The 21810-nt window shown below is 36.3% G+C and overlaps 2 protein-coding genes across 2 annotated transcripts; one reads left to right on the forward strand and one right to left on the reverse strand.

Annotated features, from left to right (window-relative positions):
• Positions 1-6014: 6014 nt before the first annotated feature.
• On the reverse strand, positions 6015-16680 carry LOC139725279 (BTB/POZ domain-containing protein 19-like). The gene is made up of 7 exons (XM_071636367.1): positions 16659-16680; positions 13133-13220; positions 12083-12302; positions 9304-9486; positions 8587-8718; positions 7602-7727; positions 6015-6146 (listed from the first exon to the last, which is right to left on the reverse strand). The coding sequence occupies exons 2-7, from the start codon at positions 13213-13215 to the stop codon at positions 6015-6017; spliced, it is 876 nt and encodes a 291-aa protein (XP_071492468.1). The 5' UTR covers positions 13216-13220; positions 16659-16680.
• Positions 16681-18004: 1324 nt separating this feature from the next.
• On the forward strand, positions 18005-21810 carry LOC139725280 (uncharacterized). Its single transcript, XM_071636368.1, has 2 exons — positions 18005-18472; positions 20401-21810. Exon 2 carries the CDS (start codon positions 20437-20439, stop codon positions 21571-21573), a length of 1137 nt encoding a protein of 378 aa, XP_071492469.1. The 5' UTR covers positions 18005-18472; positions 20401-20436; the 3' UTR covers positions 21574-21810.

Here is a 21810-nt window from a genome sequence, read left to right on the forward strand (position 1 = left end):
CATTTAGAATTATTTAAGGAGGAATGGTGCAATTTGTAAGTTATGATTGTGGTTTCAGAGTTTAAATACATATTTCTTTCACACAGACAGCTTTGCATTACAAAGTAAATATTCATATGAGATGTGGTCACACTGCGCAAAACTATATGAGATTACTTCCCGGTAAGTTCTCAATTTGAGCATGCGATCACACAACAGACAAACCAGAGTGTAGTTTGAGTGATGTGAAACTACCCATAGATAACATGCATGCTCCACACAGACAAAAATTTTGCAGCCTTCTTGAATATAAAAGGATGCAAACAGCGTGCAAAAAAGTTCACTGTGCGTAAAAAACATCAAAAGGGTTTAATCACATAACAAACTTCTCAGAGTTTCCGCCGTGCGCGGCCACACTACACAAAACTATGCATATCATATCTATCACGAGAAGAAAAAGACTTTCCACTTCTTGAGAAGTTTGCAGCCACACCACCTAAACTTTATGAAGCAAACTACCAGGTAGTTAAACTAGGCGTAGTTTTACATAGTGTGACTGCAGCTAGTGAGAATGAGAATGAAGAACATGGCAATGTGTTGAAATTTAATATAAAATCTCTGTAGGACCGAACCAGCGACTTGAATGATGGCATGCCAATAATCTTCCTGTTTTTGGTGACATGTGATATAAAGTGTGTCTGTAGACAATCTTGTCTTATCTTTACACAATCATTTGTAATGCCTCCCTTTTTTCCTTTTGAGAAAGATTCTTTTTAAAGTGTTCTCAAATTTCAGTCTTCTACAGCTTTCTTTTCCATTACATTTATTCATTTGTTTACTTTTTTGTATAATAAATTCATTTGAATAATGAATGACTTTGTCGGAAAGTGCATACATGGGGACTGGTAATAGTTTGAAGAGGGCGTCTATGATTTAAAAATTCTTGTTTTAGTTGGTTCTACTGATCTGTGCTATTCTCCCCTATGCAAGCAAACACTCTGGCATTATCTTCACTCTAATTTGAGGCTGACTCAAGAGTGTGGCAACACTGATATAATGGAAACTCTACATGACAACAAGTGTTTATGAGAAATAATGTTTATATGTTAAGTCTGATAGCCTGTCATTTATGAATTTGAATTTACTTTCGTGATAATCACAGGAAAATTATGTACACTCATTGCAAACCCCAAAAACATATTTTAAAAAGAATGACAGTATGGAAATTACCTGTTATCGTGGTGGGTTATCTGGCAAAAAGCAGTTGTAGTGTACTTGTAGAATAAGTTATGTGAATATATCAGTAAAAAAAAGAGAGAGAGAGACAATGAAATAGGTTAAATGATTTCAGTGGTACAGGAAAAGTTAGTTATTACATCAAGATTTTCTATTGGAGAATATCTTTTTGTCAAGTATTCACTTCACCAGCTGGGGAATCCCCCTCTCACTTTGTCATTTTATTTTTATATCTTTTTGAGGTTTCTCAGTTCCCGTATATTTTTGCCATTGAAATACATGTGGGAATTTTCCACACGGAATTTAAGTGATTTGGGCATATAGCTATATTGAGAACATGGTGTGCTTTACTTATGTACGTAATATCAGTGAACTTTGCTTTAAATAGCACATACTATGAAGAGAAATATATGTTGAGTGGAATTCAAAAATACCAGTTTCCATATCGGCTTGTCATATTGGTGGTAACATGATAAATTATCCTTAGGAAGGTGCATCTACCAGGGCACCAGAAACTCCATCAGTAATAGAAGTAAATCATTTCCATGGGCCTCTGTGTGAGAGATAATCATCCATTACTTCTAACAGGACTAATGGCTTTGACTATGTGTATGACTGATATAAGTCAAATTTTTGAGAAGCTTAATTCACAGTGTACCTTTCATCAGTGTCCTGAGTTCATCACACAATGTATAAAACACTTCCTTTTTCCTTCTGAAACTGAAGAAATATAATCAAATTTGTGTTCATTGCAGTGATGACAAACAGCAGTGTGTAGCATGAAACAGTTTGCATGGCTACAGTGCACTCCTGTTATGATGGAAGTCCTCAGGACTGGAGGTTTTCTTTCGTTATATTGAAATTTTGTTATAACCAAACAATGAAGTATATAACGATATATACAGAGTAATTTTGGGACCTAAATTCTCACTTTGTTGTGCAGTGCACTCCCCTTATATCGAACATGATTATACCGAAATTCCGGTTACAACGAAGTAAACATTCAGGCCGCAACATTATCTGTTGTATGTTTTTTTTAGAACAAAATTCCAATATAACGAAAGAAAGCTGCCGGTCCCAAGAACTTCTTTATAATGGGAGTCTACTGTAACAAGAATTTTGTTATAACTGTGCTCTTGTAACAGGAGTGTACTGTACTCTGCATTAATTAATGAAAAGGTTGTTCACTGCAGTAGAGATGGCATTACCTACTTGGTCTTGGCCAGGGTAGATTTAGTCTCTCATTAATCAGAAATTGCCATTTCATGCAACTGCCATCATCAAATAAGATTATGTGGAAACTGGAAGGCTTTACAAGATTTGGCTTCTATCCTAGAGTTAGGCAGAATGGAAAAATGGATGCTCATACATGTTCCTTTCCAATACTTGCACTATGTCACAATGGAAGGGAAACAGTCTTTGTCTGCCTTGCTATGTTCATTACTTCGCATTTGGACTTTTATTTCCTGTTGCTTGTGTATTCTACTCTGTGAAGTTTCAAATCGCAACAATGATTCTTTCTGGATCAGATTTGGATTAGTATTGCCCTAGTTTTTATCAATTGGTTATCAGTAGATATTGCTGTCAAAGATGACATTTGTTTGTTTGTTTATGTGTGACATATGGCTTACGTTGAGCCTTAAATTTCACCACTTACTGAGTAATACCACATGACTGTATGCATTGCATAGTGAAGTAATCAAAGAATGTTTGAATTTTACACTCTACCTTCCATGCCCTATGTTTGGAAGTTCAATGCAGAACATTGCAAAAGTATGTACAAAAATAAAAGCTTATGAATATCTGAACTTCTTCAAGGTCACAATTCTGAAATTCCAGTCACTGTCTTGCTACTTCTATTGGTAAAAAGATGATCATACGAGTATCACATCATCATTGCTTTTTTAACTCAGCCACAAGCGTGTATTTGGTTTGTGAGTGAATTTAATGTACTGGTATCTATGTGGATAAAAGTAAAGTAAATTTCAGGATTCCACAGTGAAGGCTATTATAAATTATGTATGTATTTTTGTTATCTGAACTGAAGCAAGACTTTTAATTTACTGTTAAAGAAGTCTCATTGCATATATTATGTGTGTCCGTTATTATGCCACGAAATTGTGACACTTGACAAGAAAGATGGAGTTATTTTTTAAAATGAAAGATAATATTTCTATAAAAATCTAATTGACATTTTGAATAGTGGCTAACTGAAAGTCTTACAAGTATTTAGAACTGAGGGACAGCAAAATTGATGTAGTATAATAACTCCTATTCCTCAGTCTGTTGTGCCATGTTGCACTCATATTGTGGGAGTGTGGAGGGCATGGTAATTCTCATAACAAGGAGGTAATAAAACTACTCTTTCACAATCTCCAGCCATGTAAAATACAACTATCAAGCATTGCTTAATGCTGAACATGGAAATCTTGGTGATGTTTTCCTCACCAGCGATTTTGGTGATATGGTACACTGTCCATTTTGCATGAGTAAAAATGATGAATAGATTTAAAAATGCCTCTTTGTACTTTCATGGAAAACTTGAAAAGTGGCTTCATCTCATGGTATACAATGTGTTGGAGAGATTTTGATACACTATCAATTTTGCATACAGTGGACTCCCGTTATAACAAGGTCCTTGGGATTGGCAGTGTTCTTTTGTCACATCAAATTTTTGTTATAACGTAAGAAATAAACAACAAAAAACATGTATCAGCGGAAATGTTGCGGCCTTCCTTTTTACTTTGTTATAACCAGAATTTCGTTATAACCATGTTTGTTGTAATGGGAGTGCAAATTCACAAAATTCATGAATAAAGATGAAAATGTTTTCTTTCTATTTTCATAGAAAACTTTTGAAGTGACTTGATCTGTTGTCTTTCATATGCAGTGTTTCGTAATGTTCCTCACTTCACATTAACATATTGATGTCTGTTTTCATCTGTATACATCTGAAAATGGAATACATGCTCTGCACACAAATATACATATGAAGCAATTTCAGTTTATTATCCATTATAATAAATGAAATGCGATACAAATATCTTAATAGTGCAGCCGTTATTCAATGATTATGCAATTTGTATTTAAGATAGTTTAGATAAGGATAGCTGTATCCATATTTTGCATATATCTGGCAATAGCTCTGCAGAATTGCTGGGTGGCATTATAAATAAGCAAGTATGGCATTTTATACACGTTTGTCGCATGGATGTGATATATATGGCAGTAACAATTTCAGCATTGGTAAGGCTTACCTAAATGGCAGCTGAATATTTATACGTTCATGATTAAAGGGATGGTATAGTTTTGGTTGAGATAAGAATTCAGGTATCAACTTTTGGTAAGATACTTAGAAATCACTTGTCTTAAATATTTAAGAGCATACAAGTTGAAGAAGAATTAAAAGTTTAGTGGATGAAAATCAGTATTAAAATGGCCGAGATATCCAAAAACAAAACAAAGAGGTCCTAAAAAAAGGTGGGATCCACTTTTTATTGAGACCTCTTTGTTTCTAGATATCTAAGCCATTTCAAAGCCGATTTTCATCAAATAAACTTTTAATTTCTCGAGAATTGTATGCTCTTGAATATATCATGCAAGTGGTTTCTAATTATCTTGCAAAAAGTTAAGATGTAAATTGTCATCTCGGCCACAACTATACCATCCCTTTAAGGTCAATAATATACAATTCAAAAATATATACATCTGAACATTTTTCATGATACGTTCATTCCAAAGTAATATGAATTTTGAGGGCTTCATATTTTACCAGGACCGAAAGTTGACTTCTGTCTGAACAAGTGAGGTTCTCAAATGGCGACCATAATTCACAAATTGTGCACACGTACATATCCTGTGCTGTACATAAAAAAAAAAGACATATTTGTCATTTCTACAGAGTACACTTAACATCGCTACTAAAAGAATTTAAAAATATATATTTTATATGTTTTACATGGCAGTTTAGTAGTGTCATATGGTGTGGTTTTCAAGTTTTGTATGATAGACAATAAGTACTGTACTTACCCTGCATCTAAAATTGAATAAATACCTAGTGGTTTTGAAAAATAAACATTCATTACAAATTTTCAACATCAAAATATTTAGGGACAAAGACAGAACTTTTGAAGACCATTTGGATTATATGGTTCACATGATTACATTTCAGTTTTTGCAAGCAAAATTCCTATTTGATTCTTTGAACAGGCTGTTCATTTCCCTGTTTGTGAATTAGCAATAAAAATTAATGATGAGGGAGTATGAATCAGTCAGTGGAAAAAAGCATTAATGTTTTTATCAAACTAAGTAAATTGACACATTCTTAGAACATTTCAGCTCAACGAATATTTTACGATGAAAAAATCTGATGACAGATTGTTAAAAGAGCACCATTTTGCCGAGCAGTTTGTATAATTCACTTACAAAGAAACTAAAAAGGGAGCTCTATATGTATCTAACTATGGCCTTTTCTTTGTTTGACTGCTTGCATACTTTGGGTATTTGTACGCTTGAATATCTGTTTACTTTTCATATTGACCCTGGGTCATGTTAATCATTAAAATATACATTTGTGTCTCTCCCATGGTCATTTACTGTGAAGTAATATATTCGAGAAATAACTGCTAAAACTGCAGCACAGATATCATTTTTGAAGACACTGAAACTCCAGCTCGCTGCTATGCATACAATAAGGGGTAATACATCTGAATTCTGTGGTGTCACTGACAATTTTTGGACAAATACAGCTGTTCATGGGTGCAATTTCAGAAGATTGTCTCTGTATTAATGGACAATTCTCAGTGTTCCCATGGAGTCAGGCCGTGGTGACTGTCTCTAGACGTGGTACCTCTCCTTAACCTGGTCTGAGGATTGATACCATCTGATCGGTGGAGAGCATGGAATCTCCAGGCAGCCGAAACCATCTCAATCTGCATCAATTGTCAAAATCATATTATCATTATTTTCATCATTATCATCAATGTACATTTGCTGGTTTAGCTACAAAAGAAAAAAAAAATCTAATTGAGGAAACTTTTGCAAACATCTTTAGAACATTTCATAGGGTTCAACATTAGCAGTGGTCCGGCGGCCCATCAGGGCCACTAAAAATTGATGTCAGGCCAGCACATTTTCAAGAAGGTTATCTTTCAGTGGCAACTAAGATTAAAAATAGATTGCTATCTTTGTCTTTATTTCCAGCCACTAAAATTTCATATTTGAAGATTTTAGTGGCCCTGATGGACCATCAGAGAAAAAAGTTAGTGTCAGGCCCTGTATACCAAATCATGCAAATATGAGTTACCAGAGATGAATGGCATTCTATGAGTTAATTTCTAAACATAGGGTGATATTGATAATCATCAAGACTTAATGAAAATAATCCTTGTAAACCTATCATTATTAAGATTTTTAAGCTTTGGTAATATAATTTGATTTATGACACAAGAATGTAACAGAATGTTGGACTACATCAATAGCTTGATCTTTTATAAATACTGGAGAAATGAAAATGAAGCTGAGGTAAATCATACCTCTTTGCAAAGAAAAGTGCAATTTGAAACGGTTATCAAGGATTACTGTATCCAAATAATTTCTGCTACCTTTATTTAAAAGGAAAGAAAAGTATTTTTCCTTTAATTCAGGTTTGTCCTTTCAATTTCTAAAATTGGGTTTTACAAGCCTCTTGATCAAAGTATCAAAGTTCATACTGGGAGAAAAAACAACAACTAGTTTTTCTGTCAGCTCAACCTTCTTGTTTTTGGCAGAACAGAAATCACCGTCAAACTGATGATTGGAATCTGAATTTTACGTATTGGATATTTTGATGAATATATTCTTCTATGGATGATAGCAGATTGGAACGTATTAAAAAAAAGAGAATTCCGGGTGTTATCATCAAAGGAATGAAAGTAAGCCAAGAAAAGATTTTTAGATACTGTGTACTCCCATTATAATAAACAGGGTTAATTATAACAAAATTCCGGTGATAACTAAGTGAAAATTCAGGCCTCAACATTATCTGTTGTATATGTTTTATTGTTTGTTTGGTTATAACGAAGTTTCGATATAACGAAAGAAAAATGCTGGTCCCAAGGACTTCATTGTAACGGGAGTCCACTGTATAGAACTCGTCAAACACGTGGGACAGGTGTATGTGAGAGATTTATCTACACGTGTATGAGGGGCTGTGCAGCCCCAAGCACACCAATCAGTGAATGCTAATCTACGACAACTTTAAAAGGACAAGGATAACCCTGCAACTTGGAGGGTGCCAGAACAGGGTAAGCTTGATAATCGATGAAAAATTGCTAGACACCGTGAGCACAAAGTGATGACATTATGACCAGATATGTTTGAAATATTTGCCGCACATAAAAACTGACCGGTACAACTTGGTTCATCTCGTTTTCTTTCTCAACTTTCTGTAACTCATCCTCACTAAGCAGCGGCAGCCTCACATGTTTGATAACTTTGCTGATTGCCTGAAGGGTTGGAATCCTCTGTACCGTCTGTTAGATTCAAGGAAAGGAGGGGAACAAAGAAACATTAAAAACTTTGAAACCTGAATGGAAAATGCAGATTATTGTCTTTTCTATGATTACTGATAATTTCTGCAATTACATGGTCTTACTCACCCCAGTAACACTTCAGTGTAAGTAATATGCTCCAAGAGGGCCCTATCACTAGTATCACCCCAGGTAACCAATTATACATTTGGGTCACAAGAAATTATGGGGACATATACTTGTCCAAGGATTTTTTTGTTTTTGTTTTTGTTTGTGGTTGTGGTTGTGGTTGTTGTTGTTGTTGTTGTTGTTGTTGTTGTTGTTGTTGTTGTTGTTGTTGTATATTTACTACAGACAGGGTTTTAACTGACAACCTCCTGCTCAGGAGTCTAAAGCCTTATCCACTATACCACATGGTATATACACCGTATGTTTTGATCAACCTATAGACACACAGAGTCAAAAACAAGAGATGCACAATGAAAAGAGACAACTTGGCTGGAACAGTCAGGTGATGGGCAGAACCAAATACTTAGACCAGTAGCAATTGTACTGATCTTTCATAATTCTGAAGCACATACATCAATGCTAAAAATATTGTCTTTATACACATTTAGGCGAGCTGTACATCTTTATACACATTTAGGCAAGCTGTACATGGAATTCTAACAAGAAATGTTGTAGAGATTGATGAACTTTGTAATGTAGAATAAACATTACAGGGTCTCGTTTTATCAAAACTTAAAATCGTCTGTAAGTCCCAGAAATCAGTCGTAGGACTCGTAACTCTAGCTTGATAGACACAAACCAGGTGTTAAAACATTGCAGGAAGTGTTATAACTGAATGGATCTGAACACTCACAGCATTGACTAAAGCCCAGTTTATGACTGTAGCTAAGATATCCATCTCATCCATTTTTAGTCGGTTGCTTTGCAAGATGACAGCCAGTGACTCCTCAGAGAGCTCCTCAAAGCGTGGATGTTTGAAAACAGCCTAGAAGTCAAACAAAACATGCTTTACAAACATGTCTGGTGTGGATAGCCTTTAATTCATGTCATTCACTACATTAGGCTTTATAATAGGCTTTGGAATGTTCTCCGAGTTACATGACAGCAAACTCAGCAAAATCAGCTAACTGCTTCTGTAAAACCGCTTCTTTTCTGTGAGTAATAAGACATCTTTTTTGTAACTATCAACAACAAAAACAAAACAACCAAAACAATGCACTAGCAAATGGACACACCACTTAAACATTGCTGGTTCTAAATACAAAATATTGTAACAAAAGAATTTTATCTCTTTTGACTGGTCAACATTCTACAAAACTGTCTTTTCTGTGATCCTCTATTTTCCAATGGCACAATGATTTCCGTTGCACAAATTTAGTACCTGCTTATTTTTTCCTTTTTCACTTTCAAGTGTATTACCTTGACTTCTTGAAATTATTGTTTTTGAAAGAATTTAAGTGATATTGCTAATAAAAATTTACTTGAATAAAAAATAAGGGTTGAAGCAACCAAAAAAAGAAAAAAAAAGAAGAGGATTGCATATCAAAGACATTTTCATAGAGGAACTAACCACAGTGTGTTCCTCAATGAAAGCCAGTACTGTGTTCCTGAGACTGTCTTGGCCATACGTCACGGCAGCCTGGATGGTCTCACACGCCGTTACCTCCGACAGGTTTTGAGTCAGGTAAGCATTACATACCTTCCTCAGCTCCTCAAGACCATATTCTATACTGGAAGCTAGGACATCAACAACCTGGTAACGTACAGGACAGAATGAAATACATTATATATATATATATATATATATATATATATATATATATATATATATTAGATGGCTTAGACAGTTTCTGGTATGTGATTGGTCGAGAGCTCATCACGTGATCCTGTTTGCGAGGATCGCAAATGTTATATTTTCCCAGATTGTTATATTGACCAACTGGTCAACTGAATATATTTTTTCCATGTGTGACGCCCTCTTACAGTTGAAAAACAAACAATTACACCAATATAAGGGTGTGGGACCACGTCGGTAACTGGAAAGAGCAAACGATTACTATCGATAACTGGAGTCTGGATCGATATAATCTGTTCCCACTCACCCCCCCACCACACACACACACACACACACACACACGATACGTGAGAGAGTAGACGGAACGGCGCGGCGCGGAGTAGCGTCACGCGCTAGCAATAGGCCTGCCTGGATGGAATTCGGGAGGCTAACGTTACGTACTTGTATGCACGTATCATTCGGCCCGCGAAGTTTGGATTCACATTTCAAAATGGAACCCGTTTTATCTATAATAAACAACGACGAGCTCGATAAGATTTTGGAGGATAAGGATTCTAACTCCACTAAACATGGCCTAAAACAAGCGAGTTAATAGTCTAGAGACATTTTTATTCAGTTCAGTTCTTAGAACGAGGGCAATTCATGCATCTTTGTATTGACGTAACTTAACGAAGAGTTAGGCTAACGTTAGATACAGGCCTATAAACGCTACATCGAACAAACCACAAGTGGAGGACTACGACACCGAGCAGACTGGTTTGCAAATCACTGTGTTTCTACAATGTTCATCTCTGCAACAGAGGGAAAGAAGACTGATTTATTTGAAATTGCTGCAGATTCCTGATGACAGAAGGTAGACCTACGTCTATACCGGTCCTGGCACAAGACAAATTGATTGAAAATCACAGGGTAAGGCCTAACGTAAGGCCTATTTAAACATTAACATGTTAGAAAAAGATGATGCACTGGACTGGGGAGCCAATTTGGGCGCATGTGATGTAACAGGCCCTTAAACAGTTAGACACTATAAACGTTAGACTTAGAACAGCGTAGAGTTTTAGACGCTAACATAGACTTACGTAACGTTAGACCGTGTATAGACTAAATTTATACTATAATTCTAATACGTTAACAACTCCCTAACGTTAGATCTAAATTAGGACTAACGTGGGAATAGAGTCTACTGTGAGTACGTTTTGGTATCTAGGCCCTATGGCTATAACATTTAACAAACATTTCTAGGGCCTACCTGTAGAAACAAATGTCAAATGACAAAGATTGCCCAGGCCATAATGTTTAAGGCCTATAAAAGTTAGATTTGTTTTGTGAGTAGGTCCTAGACCCTAAAACATCTGCTAATCTTTTGGACCTGAGCCTAATCTAACTAACGTTATAGGGCCCTAAAGCGTCGTTACCTGACTTGAGCCTATTAAACGTTGACGTTTAATACTGTAGTAGGGCCTACTGTCGTTACAGGACATGAGCCTAGCAACTACACAGTCCAGTCGCCGCTGTACAACTACAAAATCGCGACAGCACGCACACAGCGTCTGGTCGGGCTAACATGAGCGTATAAACGGTTAGGCTATACGTCGTTTAGTGTATACAAGGCTCTTCTGTAAAGCACAATCAAGGGCAATGCCATCTAATATAACAGATATCGACTGGTAGGGGGTGGAATGTAACAATCTTTGGAACGCCAGGGAGTTATATTTTCCCTTGTGATCATATTTTCCCTCAGCGCTGTGCGCTTCGGGAAAATATAATCCCTTGGGAAAATATAACTCCCTGGCGGTCCAAAGAATGTTATATTCCACCTCGTACCAGTCAATATCTGTATAATATATAATACCCAACGGATATACCCTACGTATATATACCCAACATGTCATATATATATATATATATATATATATATATATATACACATACATTATACATGTAATTGATGTTCAAATCTATATTCATTACAGAATACAGAAAATATGAAAAATAAAAAGAGATTAATGCATTACTGTCACACAACTTTAAAATCTTCATTATGTAGAATGAAATACTTCAATATTTCAAATAACACCTCTACAGAAATTCAAATAACATATCTAATCTCGGGGATTGGGTAATTCAAAAATGCACGGCAAGAATAGATGAAAGAAAAAGAGAATACAGTGTCACCTTTGATGCACAGCGGCTAACAAGTCCCAAATATTCATTTTCTTTGAAGAGTAAGTGTACAAAGCATATGTTTAAAAAAGCTATATATATATATATATATATATATATATATATATAGATATATATATATATATATATATATATATATATATATATATATAAAATCCCAAATATACCAGAATGTCGTATATACAATCACACAATAGGTTGTGAAAGCAATTCGATGCATGATACTTGCTATATAGATATTGTTGAATCTTAAATCAGCTCAGGAACTAATGAATGTATTAAAAACTAAACCAGTTCTACTGAAAATACCCACACAAGTCTTCTGATACCATACTGTTTTTACCAGACTACCTCAAAGCAAATTACTCACAGTTTTTCCGCTAAGGGTGGCACAGTTTGTGTAGATGAACTCAAGCACAATCATGAAAATATCTGGCTCTGTATCAGTCAGTACCAGAGGAACTTTCCCACTATTTTCTCGCATGACTTGTTCAGCAAACATGGCCCTGAAGACCTCACACCTTGACACCAGGATGCAACGATGGGCAAAGATGTGTCGTCTTTCTTCTCCAACAATGAACTTGATATCACTGCAATAAGGCACAACAGACATAATCTTAACATACACAATTTATCAATTTGGCTTGAATACAATTTTCCATAAATTCTTAATGTATTTAGTATTTTGAATATGAATCAATATTCTGAGTTCATCAATCAATCTGAACTCATTGTACAGTTTCACAGTGGCCCTGGATCCTTGGACAAGAAGTACCAGTAGATTTTCTACATCAAACTCATATCAAATATCCATCTTGACGAAAGTGTACAAATCACAACTCAGCGATGCTTTGTTGTGTAGTAATACTGACAGGAATTCCAGGTAAACAGGCGCGACACCTTGGTAATAAGTGAGTCTGCTACCATTACAAAAATATGATCTCGGCCATTTGGTGTTAGTCGTCTAGAACCTAGGTTCTAATGTTACTGATTGTAACCTGGCAAACAAAAGTAACCAAACTGATAATTAAGTGATTGCATCATTCACTTCAGGCATAGCTGCAAAGCCAAAGATAAAACAAGCACCGGTTAATTTTAATCCCTGTGATTACAGAAATAAAGGTATTCATGTGATGACGTCTACACGTTTTAGGTACGGAATTACATGCAAGTTTTATTTCAATTTCGTATGCATACTGACATAGCAATGTTGTGACTGCTTACCGGTGTGGATATCCACATAATATAACCTGGCTTAGACACTAGCGTTATTAGAATCTAGTTTATGCATTACGGTAATAGGACCTACATAAAATCATGCAAATATTGCTAACTTTGGTCTCTACAATAGGTGGGACTACGGTACATCGCGTCGCGAGTCTTTTTCGTTTCGAGTACTATCAGTTCATATGGCACTCACCTGAATTCTTTGTTATTGACTAGCTTTGACATAGACTTTGCAAATGGCACAGGATCGCCTTTCATCAGTAGATTGCTTGACATTTTGGCTTGATGAATCTTGTGCAAATAACAGACCAGAATCGGGCAACTAGCAGTAGCAGCTCCACCAGCGCAGCGGGTCCGGCTGAGCTCGGCGGATCGGATGAGTGATAGGCGCGGCCAAAAGCTATTATAGCCAGTGTAGGGACGGGCGCGCGTAGCGTCTGTTAGCAACAGTTGTCAATGGACGAACGGAGGACCTTCAGGGCCCCACACATCGCAAAGCAAATGCATGCAATCAATACTGGTAAACAGGGGGGCGTTTTATCAACGAGTTCGTCGGGGGTTTTCACCGACGAATTTGCTATCAGCCAATCAGACGCAAGGATTTACACTGACAACTGTTAAAAGCTAATGAAATCCTTGGTCTGATTGGCTGATAGCAAATTCGTCGGTGAAAACTCCGACGAACTCGTTGATGAAACGCCCCCCTGGTGTATACTATAATCTGTATTCTGCATTGAGCGACCATGCCATGAGGCTCAGTTGTTGAAAGTTACTGACACTTTGTTTTACTCAACAACCCATATTCTGGGTATCGGAGACGTCCAATGCAAATATCCACATAATGTAGTATTATTAATTCAATGATGCAGAGTTGCAAATAACTTTGGATAGGCAAAACAACGATGACAGAGTAAATAAGAGTGAAATACCATTGATGAAAAGAAAAAAGAAAAATGTACAGATATATGATATAAAGTGAACAAAAACAAAGGACGGAAAATATGAAGGGGGAGAGAGAGAAAGAGAGAGAGAGAGAGAAGAAATGGTGGTGAAGAGGGAAGAGTGAGAAGGACACAAAACTGGTGACAAAGTACTTAATTAAAATTAATAAAAGAAATAACAGTGACATAATTGAGAAAAAAAGGAAAATATAAAAACGCAAAGATTTACGGCAATATATTCAAACGATAAGTGAAGAAAGAATGAAGGAAATATGGAGACGAGAGCGAGAAGAGGAGATGGAGAGAAAGAGGGGAGAGTGAGAAAACAAACAATTAGTTACAAATTAATTATAAAGAAGGCAAAGCCTGTAAGCAGGCTTATGTAGTACCCATGAAAAGGACAAAATAGATGCTATAATTATCTTAACATGTGTCATTATATCTACAAAACTTAAATGGTTGAATCAGAAAGGACTGTTCTCTTTTCACAACTTGATCCATCTTCACCTAGTTTGGGTATTTCCAGTATTGTAATATCTTTTTAAGTATTTCTTTTGCTGTTCATTAAAGATGCTGCACTGGAAAAAAAAAGGCAAAGAAATTCATCACCAATAATTGTCCTCATTGCAATGGGTGCAGAGTCTTTCATTTCTAGGAATTTTATTACATCTTCCAGATTTGGTATTGGCAATTTGTAAAGTACCACAACGGAAATGTGAATGTGAAGGACATAGATTGTGAAGAAGACAGTGCAAGTTTAGCATAAATTGACAGAATGATATAACTGTATTTGTGAGTACAAAATACACATTTTGACCATGAATTTAAAGTCATGCACATTATCATCAATGGACATAGGATGCAAGGAAGCATAATTCTCTGTTTGAATGCAGATAAATAATCATAAGGGGCAGATTTAACATTGAGTGGAGTATTATTCCAAAGTTATATAAAAGGACCAGAGTATAGATAACAGTGTTTTGTGCAAAGGTGATACGTGTATATGACCTATATGCATGGAACAAGTTTTGTTATCAAGTGGAGTAACTTATATGTGAGCAGAAAAGTTTGATGATAAAGGGCAATCGGAGATTACTTCATAAATTGCAGGCCTACATTCGAAACATCAAGGATCCAAGATGAAAAAGTCGTATAAGTTTTCAACTATTTGTTAAAAATATATTTATATTAAAAAAAGATTAATCCGAAGAGAAACCAAACATATACATGTAATGATAATCAACATACAACCCCAGAGTCATTATCGAACAATTCTAGATGAAAATGCACTCCATGTTAAAGTTTTGTATCAAAGATAATAAAGCATAAATAAGATATTTAAATGAGATGAAAGACTTCAGTTTATGAATGTTACCAAAGTTTCTGGAGAATAACTGTGGTAATAAGTCTGTCTGTGTCTTCAAGGACAAATTCTTATCAATGACTATTCAAAGAAATTTGGTAGCATCTATCGTGGATAGTTCAATCCCATCAATATTTACAGGAAAAAAGTCAATTACAAAAATGTACTTTACTGAAATAGAACTATACACTTAAGAATATCAAGTGACATTTTGTTAGATTTTACCCATTTAAGGACATTGTCAGTTCAGAGTACAAAATAAAATTCAGTATAGTACAATATACAGTTCTGGTGAAAATTAAATAAACTTGTGTCATCAGCACAAAGGGAGAATGAGAATAAGTTTTTTTTTCAATTTTAGGAAGTCATTTAAACAGTGGACCAAGGAGTGACCCCTGTGGTACACTACATCACTGTGAAAGGCTTTATGTAAGATTTATGACCATCAACAACAACAAACTGTAAGTTCTTCTTTTTTTGAAAATGATTATGAACCAATCTAAGAATTTACCTTTAGTCCAGTATATACCAAAATAACTTATATAATGAAATATCATGATTAAGGCAATGAAGGCTTTCGAAAAATCTAAAAAACAAACAAACAAACAAACAAACAAACAAACAAACACACAAACAACGAGAGAAAATCCATCAATAATAATAATAATAATAATAATAATAATAATGATAATAATAATAATAATAACAATAATGATAATAATGATAATTGCATTTATATGGCGCTTCATACTGACGTTTCTAAGCGCACTTTTGCTACTCATACAAATAGACTAAAAAACACAATAACATTAACAAAATCAGTGTTAACAGTAACAAAAGAAGAATGAAGAAAAGAAAAGAAAAGAAAAGAAAAATACATGTGATACAATGGTACAATAATTGATAACTGTGTGCGCCTCCAGAAAAAAAAAAGACCGAGTACACAAACTTATCAACACGAGAATAGACCATTTCCAGTCATATAAGTCCCTATAGTATTTGAGAATGTAGAGAGGAGAAAGATTATTCTGTAATTTGTTAATTCTTTATTATTTCCATAGGGTGGTCTTTTCTAACGTTCATATAAATGTAGCAATTTTCGTCAAGTGTCAGAAATGATACTGGTGCGAAGTGACAGGCTACATACCGGTATGTGACGAGAAGTCTTACAATTTCAGAAATCAGACGTTTTAAAAGAAAATTTTAATTCCATCATATCCAGGTTTTTTCTACTGTCCGATGTACTTACAATCTAAATAATCATTTCAGTAATGACAATTGGGGAGAGAAAAAAGTGTGTTATGGTTATGATAATCTAAGTAATCATAGAACAGTGTGTCTCTAGCTTGAATATTACTTGCAAGATTACAGGGTAATTTTGAAAGAATTTTCAAATTTTACTATCTGGGTAGTACCTTTTTTTTCATGCAAAGTGTAATAAATAACTTGGAAATAGAATGACATTAGTCAAAATGTATATTATTATCATTATCATTATTATTATTATTATTATTATTATTATTATTATTGTTATTATTATCATTATCATCATCATCATTATTAATTCATTTGGCATTTCAGACACTGCACATGTACATGGGTAAACACAGAATACATTTGACATAGCATAACAAAAATAAGATAAATCATAACACAGATACAAAGCTATTACTTAGTATGTGAACTTAGTTGTTGATTGTGCAACTAATGTGATGCTTTGTATTTCACAATTTTTGTCACATTCCTGAAAACAAATACTAACCACATTTTACAGAAACACGTAATCACACACATGCCACATCCCCACACACTATACCTTTGAATAGTTCATTTTCACTCATTCATTCATTCATTCATTCATTCATTCATTCATTCATTTTTTGCATATTTCCAATAAGAAACATGTAGATATTTTTACAGAAATTGAATACATAAATTTCATCATGACACATAATAAAGGATAAGTTTACCAAATATTGTAAGTATATGGAAATGCTGGAAATGTTGAGGAATGCTAAAGAGCAATGCTTGGTTGAGATGGGGCTTGAGGTTTCCATTTTGTGTGTGTGTGTGAGAGAGAGAGATAATGAGAAACCTCTGGTGAGATAAAAGAGCATGCCTTTCTACGAGGAATTCAAGGTTTATTTGATGAAAATTGATTCTGAAATGATTGAGATATCCAAAACGATGAGGTCCTCATAACAGATGGGACCCACCTTTTATTAGGACCACTTTGTTTACTTTTTTTTTTTGCTATCTGAGCCATTTCAAAGCCAATTTTCGTCAAATAAACTTTGAATTCCTCCTTCAGAATTGTATGCTCTTTCATATTTCATAAGTGGTTTCTAATTACTTCGTATAAAGTATAAAAAATGCAACCTCCATCTCAAACAAAGCTACAGGTTATCTCTCTTTAAGTTATCATCCATTTCAGCATACACTGACTCACTAACACACACAAAAATACCCATAGCCTACAGGAGAAATAGAGGGCCAGGGAGGGAGAACCGATCATAACACGGCCATGTGCCATCAACGGGCGGGGAGCGCCGGGGGATTCCCCTTGGAAAGAACATGTCGTCATCGTTGACTGTGCTTGACGGATGAATGTGCATGCCCAGTGCAGTGCTGTGCGCCGTGCATCAACTGCAACACTGAGCCAATATGTGTGCTTGTACGCTTGTGCTCAAAACAAGGCCTAGGGTGGTGTTGTGTTGATCACAACATGATCACATGCGGTTTATCTCGCCATAAATTATAACATACAAATACTACTAATATAAAAGTGTGAGGCCAAGTGTGAAATGATATGTCATTGCAGAAGGACGCTGGCTGCACACGTACACTATGCCTATTGTATGGTACGCTGATCATTTAGTGGACTGTACTACATGGACGAAGAAGGACAGCTGATATTTTGCTTCTTCCGGACCGTCGACGTATCAGTAAACTCTAAAGATAGCACAAGCTATATGTGTGGATCGTGGACAAAGTACCGGTACTAGGACCCAACATCAAGAGACATAAATATGCATGGTTTACCATACCATAATCATTATACATTGTTTACCAGTGTTTAACCCCGGCGCGGTACGGGTTGGTTTGTCGCTGGTGCGGTTAACCAGTCACTGTTTACCTAGTGCTTCCAGACTGACTGACTTCAAAAGAAGAGGAAAAATACTTTTGCATCACGACAACGCTGTGTATAATCTAGATCTATAGACTTTTAGTGAGTATTAGAATGACTGAGCTCCTTTTATTTTAAGCTTAAATTTACCATGATTTTGTAACTGCAGCTAGGCAGTATTTCATTACCACTCGGGGATAAGATTCTCATATCTCGATGCTCTGACTGAGCTCTGTAGACTGTAGTACCGTACATTGCAGGGCTTACCAGTTTCTCATCATGCTCATGCAAAGCATAGCCATAGGGTAGGGCCTATATCTAGTCTTGATAAGTAAAAGTGCCTTTAATTGATATAATATGTTGTATGCAAGAAATTAACATCAAATTCATTTGATGAAACATATAACATTGCTGTTGTTTTGCAAAAAGTGACTGTCAAGACAAAGGGACAGAGATGGCATTTTGTTTTGTTGTAAGTTTTTTGTTTTTGTTTTTATTTTTTACATTACACCGTGTATGTTGTGGTTTACTTATGCTCCTGAGAGTTTAGCATGCTGAAAATTATATACGGCCCTGTACAGTAGACTCCCATTATAACGAAGTCCTCGGGACCGGCAGTTTTCTTTTGTTATATCAAGATTTTGTTATTATAACCGAACAAATAAGTGCCCAATATTCTAAAAATTCCACAGAGTGGATGATGTTGCAGTTTGAATTTTTACTTTGTTATAACCACAGAATTTCGCTACAACTGTGTTCTTAATAATGGGAGTGTACTGTATTAGAAAAAACTGGGTGCATTAAATCCCTTTCTTTTATTGTTTTTATGCCTCCGCCACGAAGTGGTGCCGGAGGCATTATGTTTTCGGGTTGTCCGTCCGTCCGTCCGTCCTTCCGTCCGTCCTTCCGTCCGTCCGTAATGAATTTTGTGGACAGGGTAACTACCAAAACCTTTTGAGGTATCCTAATGAAACTTGGCATGTATGTGTATTAGGGGGTGAAGTTGTGCCTATCAACTTTTGGTGCACATGCTCAAGGTCAAAGGTCAAAAGGTCAAGGTCAAATGCTTAAAATTTTACTATTTCCCCCATATCTATGCAATGCCTGAAGATATTTTCTTGAAACTTAGTGTATACATGTACTACCCAATTAAGATTCTCTGGTGAAAGTTTGGGGTCATGAGGTCAAAAGGTCAAAGGTCAAAAGGTCAAGTAAAATGTTAAAATTTCACTTTTTTTCTCTGTATCTTGGAAATTGTTCAAGGTATCTTCATGGAACATAGTGTATCTGCATCTACTGACTGGCAGTGGTTATCTAGGGAATTTAGGGTTCATGGGGTCAAAGGTCAGGGGTCAAAGGTCAAGGGCAATACTTCAAAATCTTACTATTTTCCTTATATTTATGCAATGCCAGCAGGATATATTTTTTTTAAAACTTGATGTATGCATGTCTAACCCAATAGAGATTCTCTGGGATTTTTTTTTTGCCAAGAAGGTCAAAGGTCAAAAGGTCAAAGATCAAGTGAAAGTGCTGAACTTACTTTTTTCTCCATATCTCGGAAGTGGCTCAAGTTATCTTGAAACTTAGTACATGCTGAATTTATGTATGTTCTGCCTGACAGTGCTTCTCTTATAAATCAAAGGCCAGATGAAAATGATAACAATTTACTGTTCAATACAGAAATTGCGCTTTTTCTCCATACCTTGAAAATTACTCAGTGCATAAACTTATGAAATGGTCAAAGTCAAGTTAAAGTTCTTAAATCCCCAAATACATGCTCTCCTATTCATCCGATTAAACATAGGTCAAGGAAGGTAAACATTCAATACATTTGTGACAAACATGTCATTTTAATAATTTGCCAATTTTGTGAAAATGTAATCACACATTGTCCACATGTACTACTGAGTATAGACCTATTAGGAGAATCATGCATTATGGCGGAGGCATACCAGTCGCCATAGCGACATTTCTAGTTTTTTTTTGCTTTGTTTTGTTTTAAACAATCTTTGCATCTGTTCTATGTACAGGAGTGTCATCAAGGTCGTGTGTGGAATGAAAAGAGAATGGCAGAGGGTGGCGAACCAAGGGAGTATCAGGAAGTAGATTTCAGTGGAGATCCCGATGATGACTTAATTAGGCCTCTTTCCAGTAATGAGGAGTGGCCAATGAGCCCACAGACACCAAGAGGGTCAGTTGTATTCCCACCCTTTGGTCTCGCATCTGACCTGGAAGAGAGGGTGAGGACCCTTGAGGAGCATCTCTCCACATTGCTGGGAACAGTCGCCGGTGTCATCCAACAGACAGAGGATAACAAACAACAGCAGAATGATTTACGACTGAAGTTTGAGCAACTGAGGAAGGAGCCCATGGAAATGGCCGTGAAGTACACTCAGTTGATGGAAATGGTGAAGGAAGTTCAGATCAATCAAGAAAATGTGAAGGAGAAGGTTGAGCAACAGGTAGCGGAGATGGTTCAGCGCAGAGTGAATGAAGAGCTTGATAAGCGGATGGCCAAATTGAGAGAAGAAATGAAGGAACTCATGGTGAGATATAATAGGAGGGATGCAAAGTCTGCATCCGAGAGTGAGGAGGAGGTAGAGGTGGTGATGAAAGAGAAGAAATCATCCTGTCCTCCTGGTGTCATTGATGAGAGAGTGAAGGAAATGGAGAGTGCTCTCAGGGTGGCTTGCCGCAAGCGGGAGGAGGTCAGGAAGAAATTTGAAGTGACAGTGGTGCGATTGAAACAGGTGGAAAGTCAGAATGAAAGTCTCTTGGAGAGAGTCAAAGAGCTGGAGCAACGATGCCTTCAGCTGGAGGAAGAAAACAGGAGGCTTCGTACGAGGGAGATCGTACAGCGGACGCATTTCTCTCTCCAAGGCCCCAGTCTGGAATGTTTCTCATGCAAGCAGGAGTACACAACGGACAACAATCCACCAGGGGGCTGCATGTTCCACCCGCTACCCCAAATGCCCTACGAGTCTTGGCGGTGTTACATTTCACCGGAGGAACTGCCGCCAAACTTCTTGCAGGGCGGGCGCCGCTACTTCTACTGGGCTTGTTGTAATGTCTTGGCCACAAGGAGGCCAGATGGTTGTTGCCGGGGGCAACACCACCAGCAGTGGGAGATGGACATCGTTATGAGGCAAGTACTAACAGATGGAGATAGGGACGTCTTTAGTGAAACTCTCAGCATCATGTGAGAAAGCACAGAGAAATAATATTCCCCATGTTTTGATTGGTGTTTGTCAACACACACAATGTTTCATTCCAATGCAATTTTTCATGTTGCTTTTCTTCAAATGTGGTTCTGTGACCTCTGCAAGTGCAGTGCCTTCTTTTTTAATCTTATTCTCAAGACACACCATGACATGACATCATCATGCCATGAGGTCCCTTTGTCAGACTAAATTTATGATTACAATCTGTTACCATGGCAA

The sequence above is a fragment of the Diadema antillarum genome, unplaced genomic scaffold (assembly GCF_040938485.1).
Source record: "Diadema antillarum isolate AM-2024a unplaced genomic scaffold, OU_Dant_1.0 seq00000030_RagTag, whole genome shotgun sequence".
NCBI lineage: Eukaryota > Metazoa > Echinodermata > Echinoidea > Diadematoida > Diadematidae > Diadema > Diadema antillarum.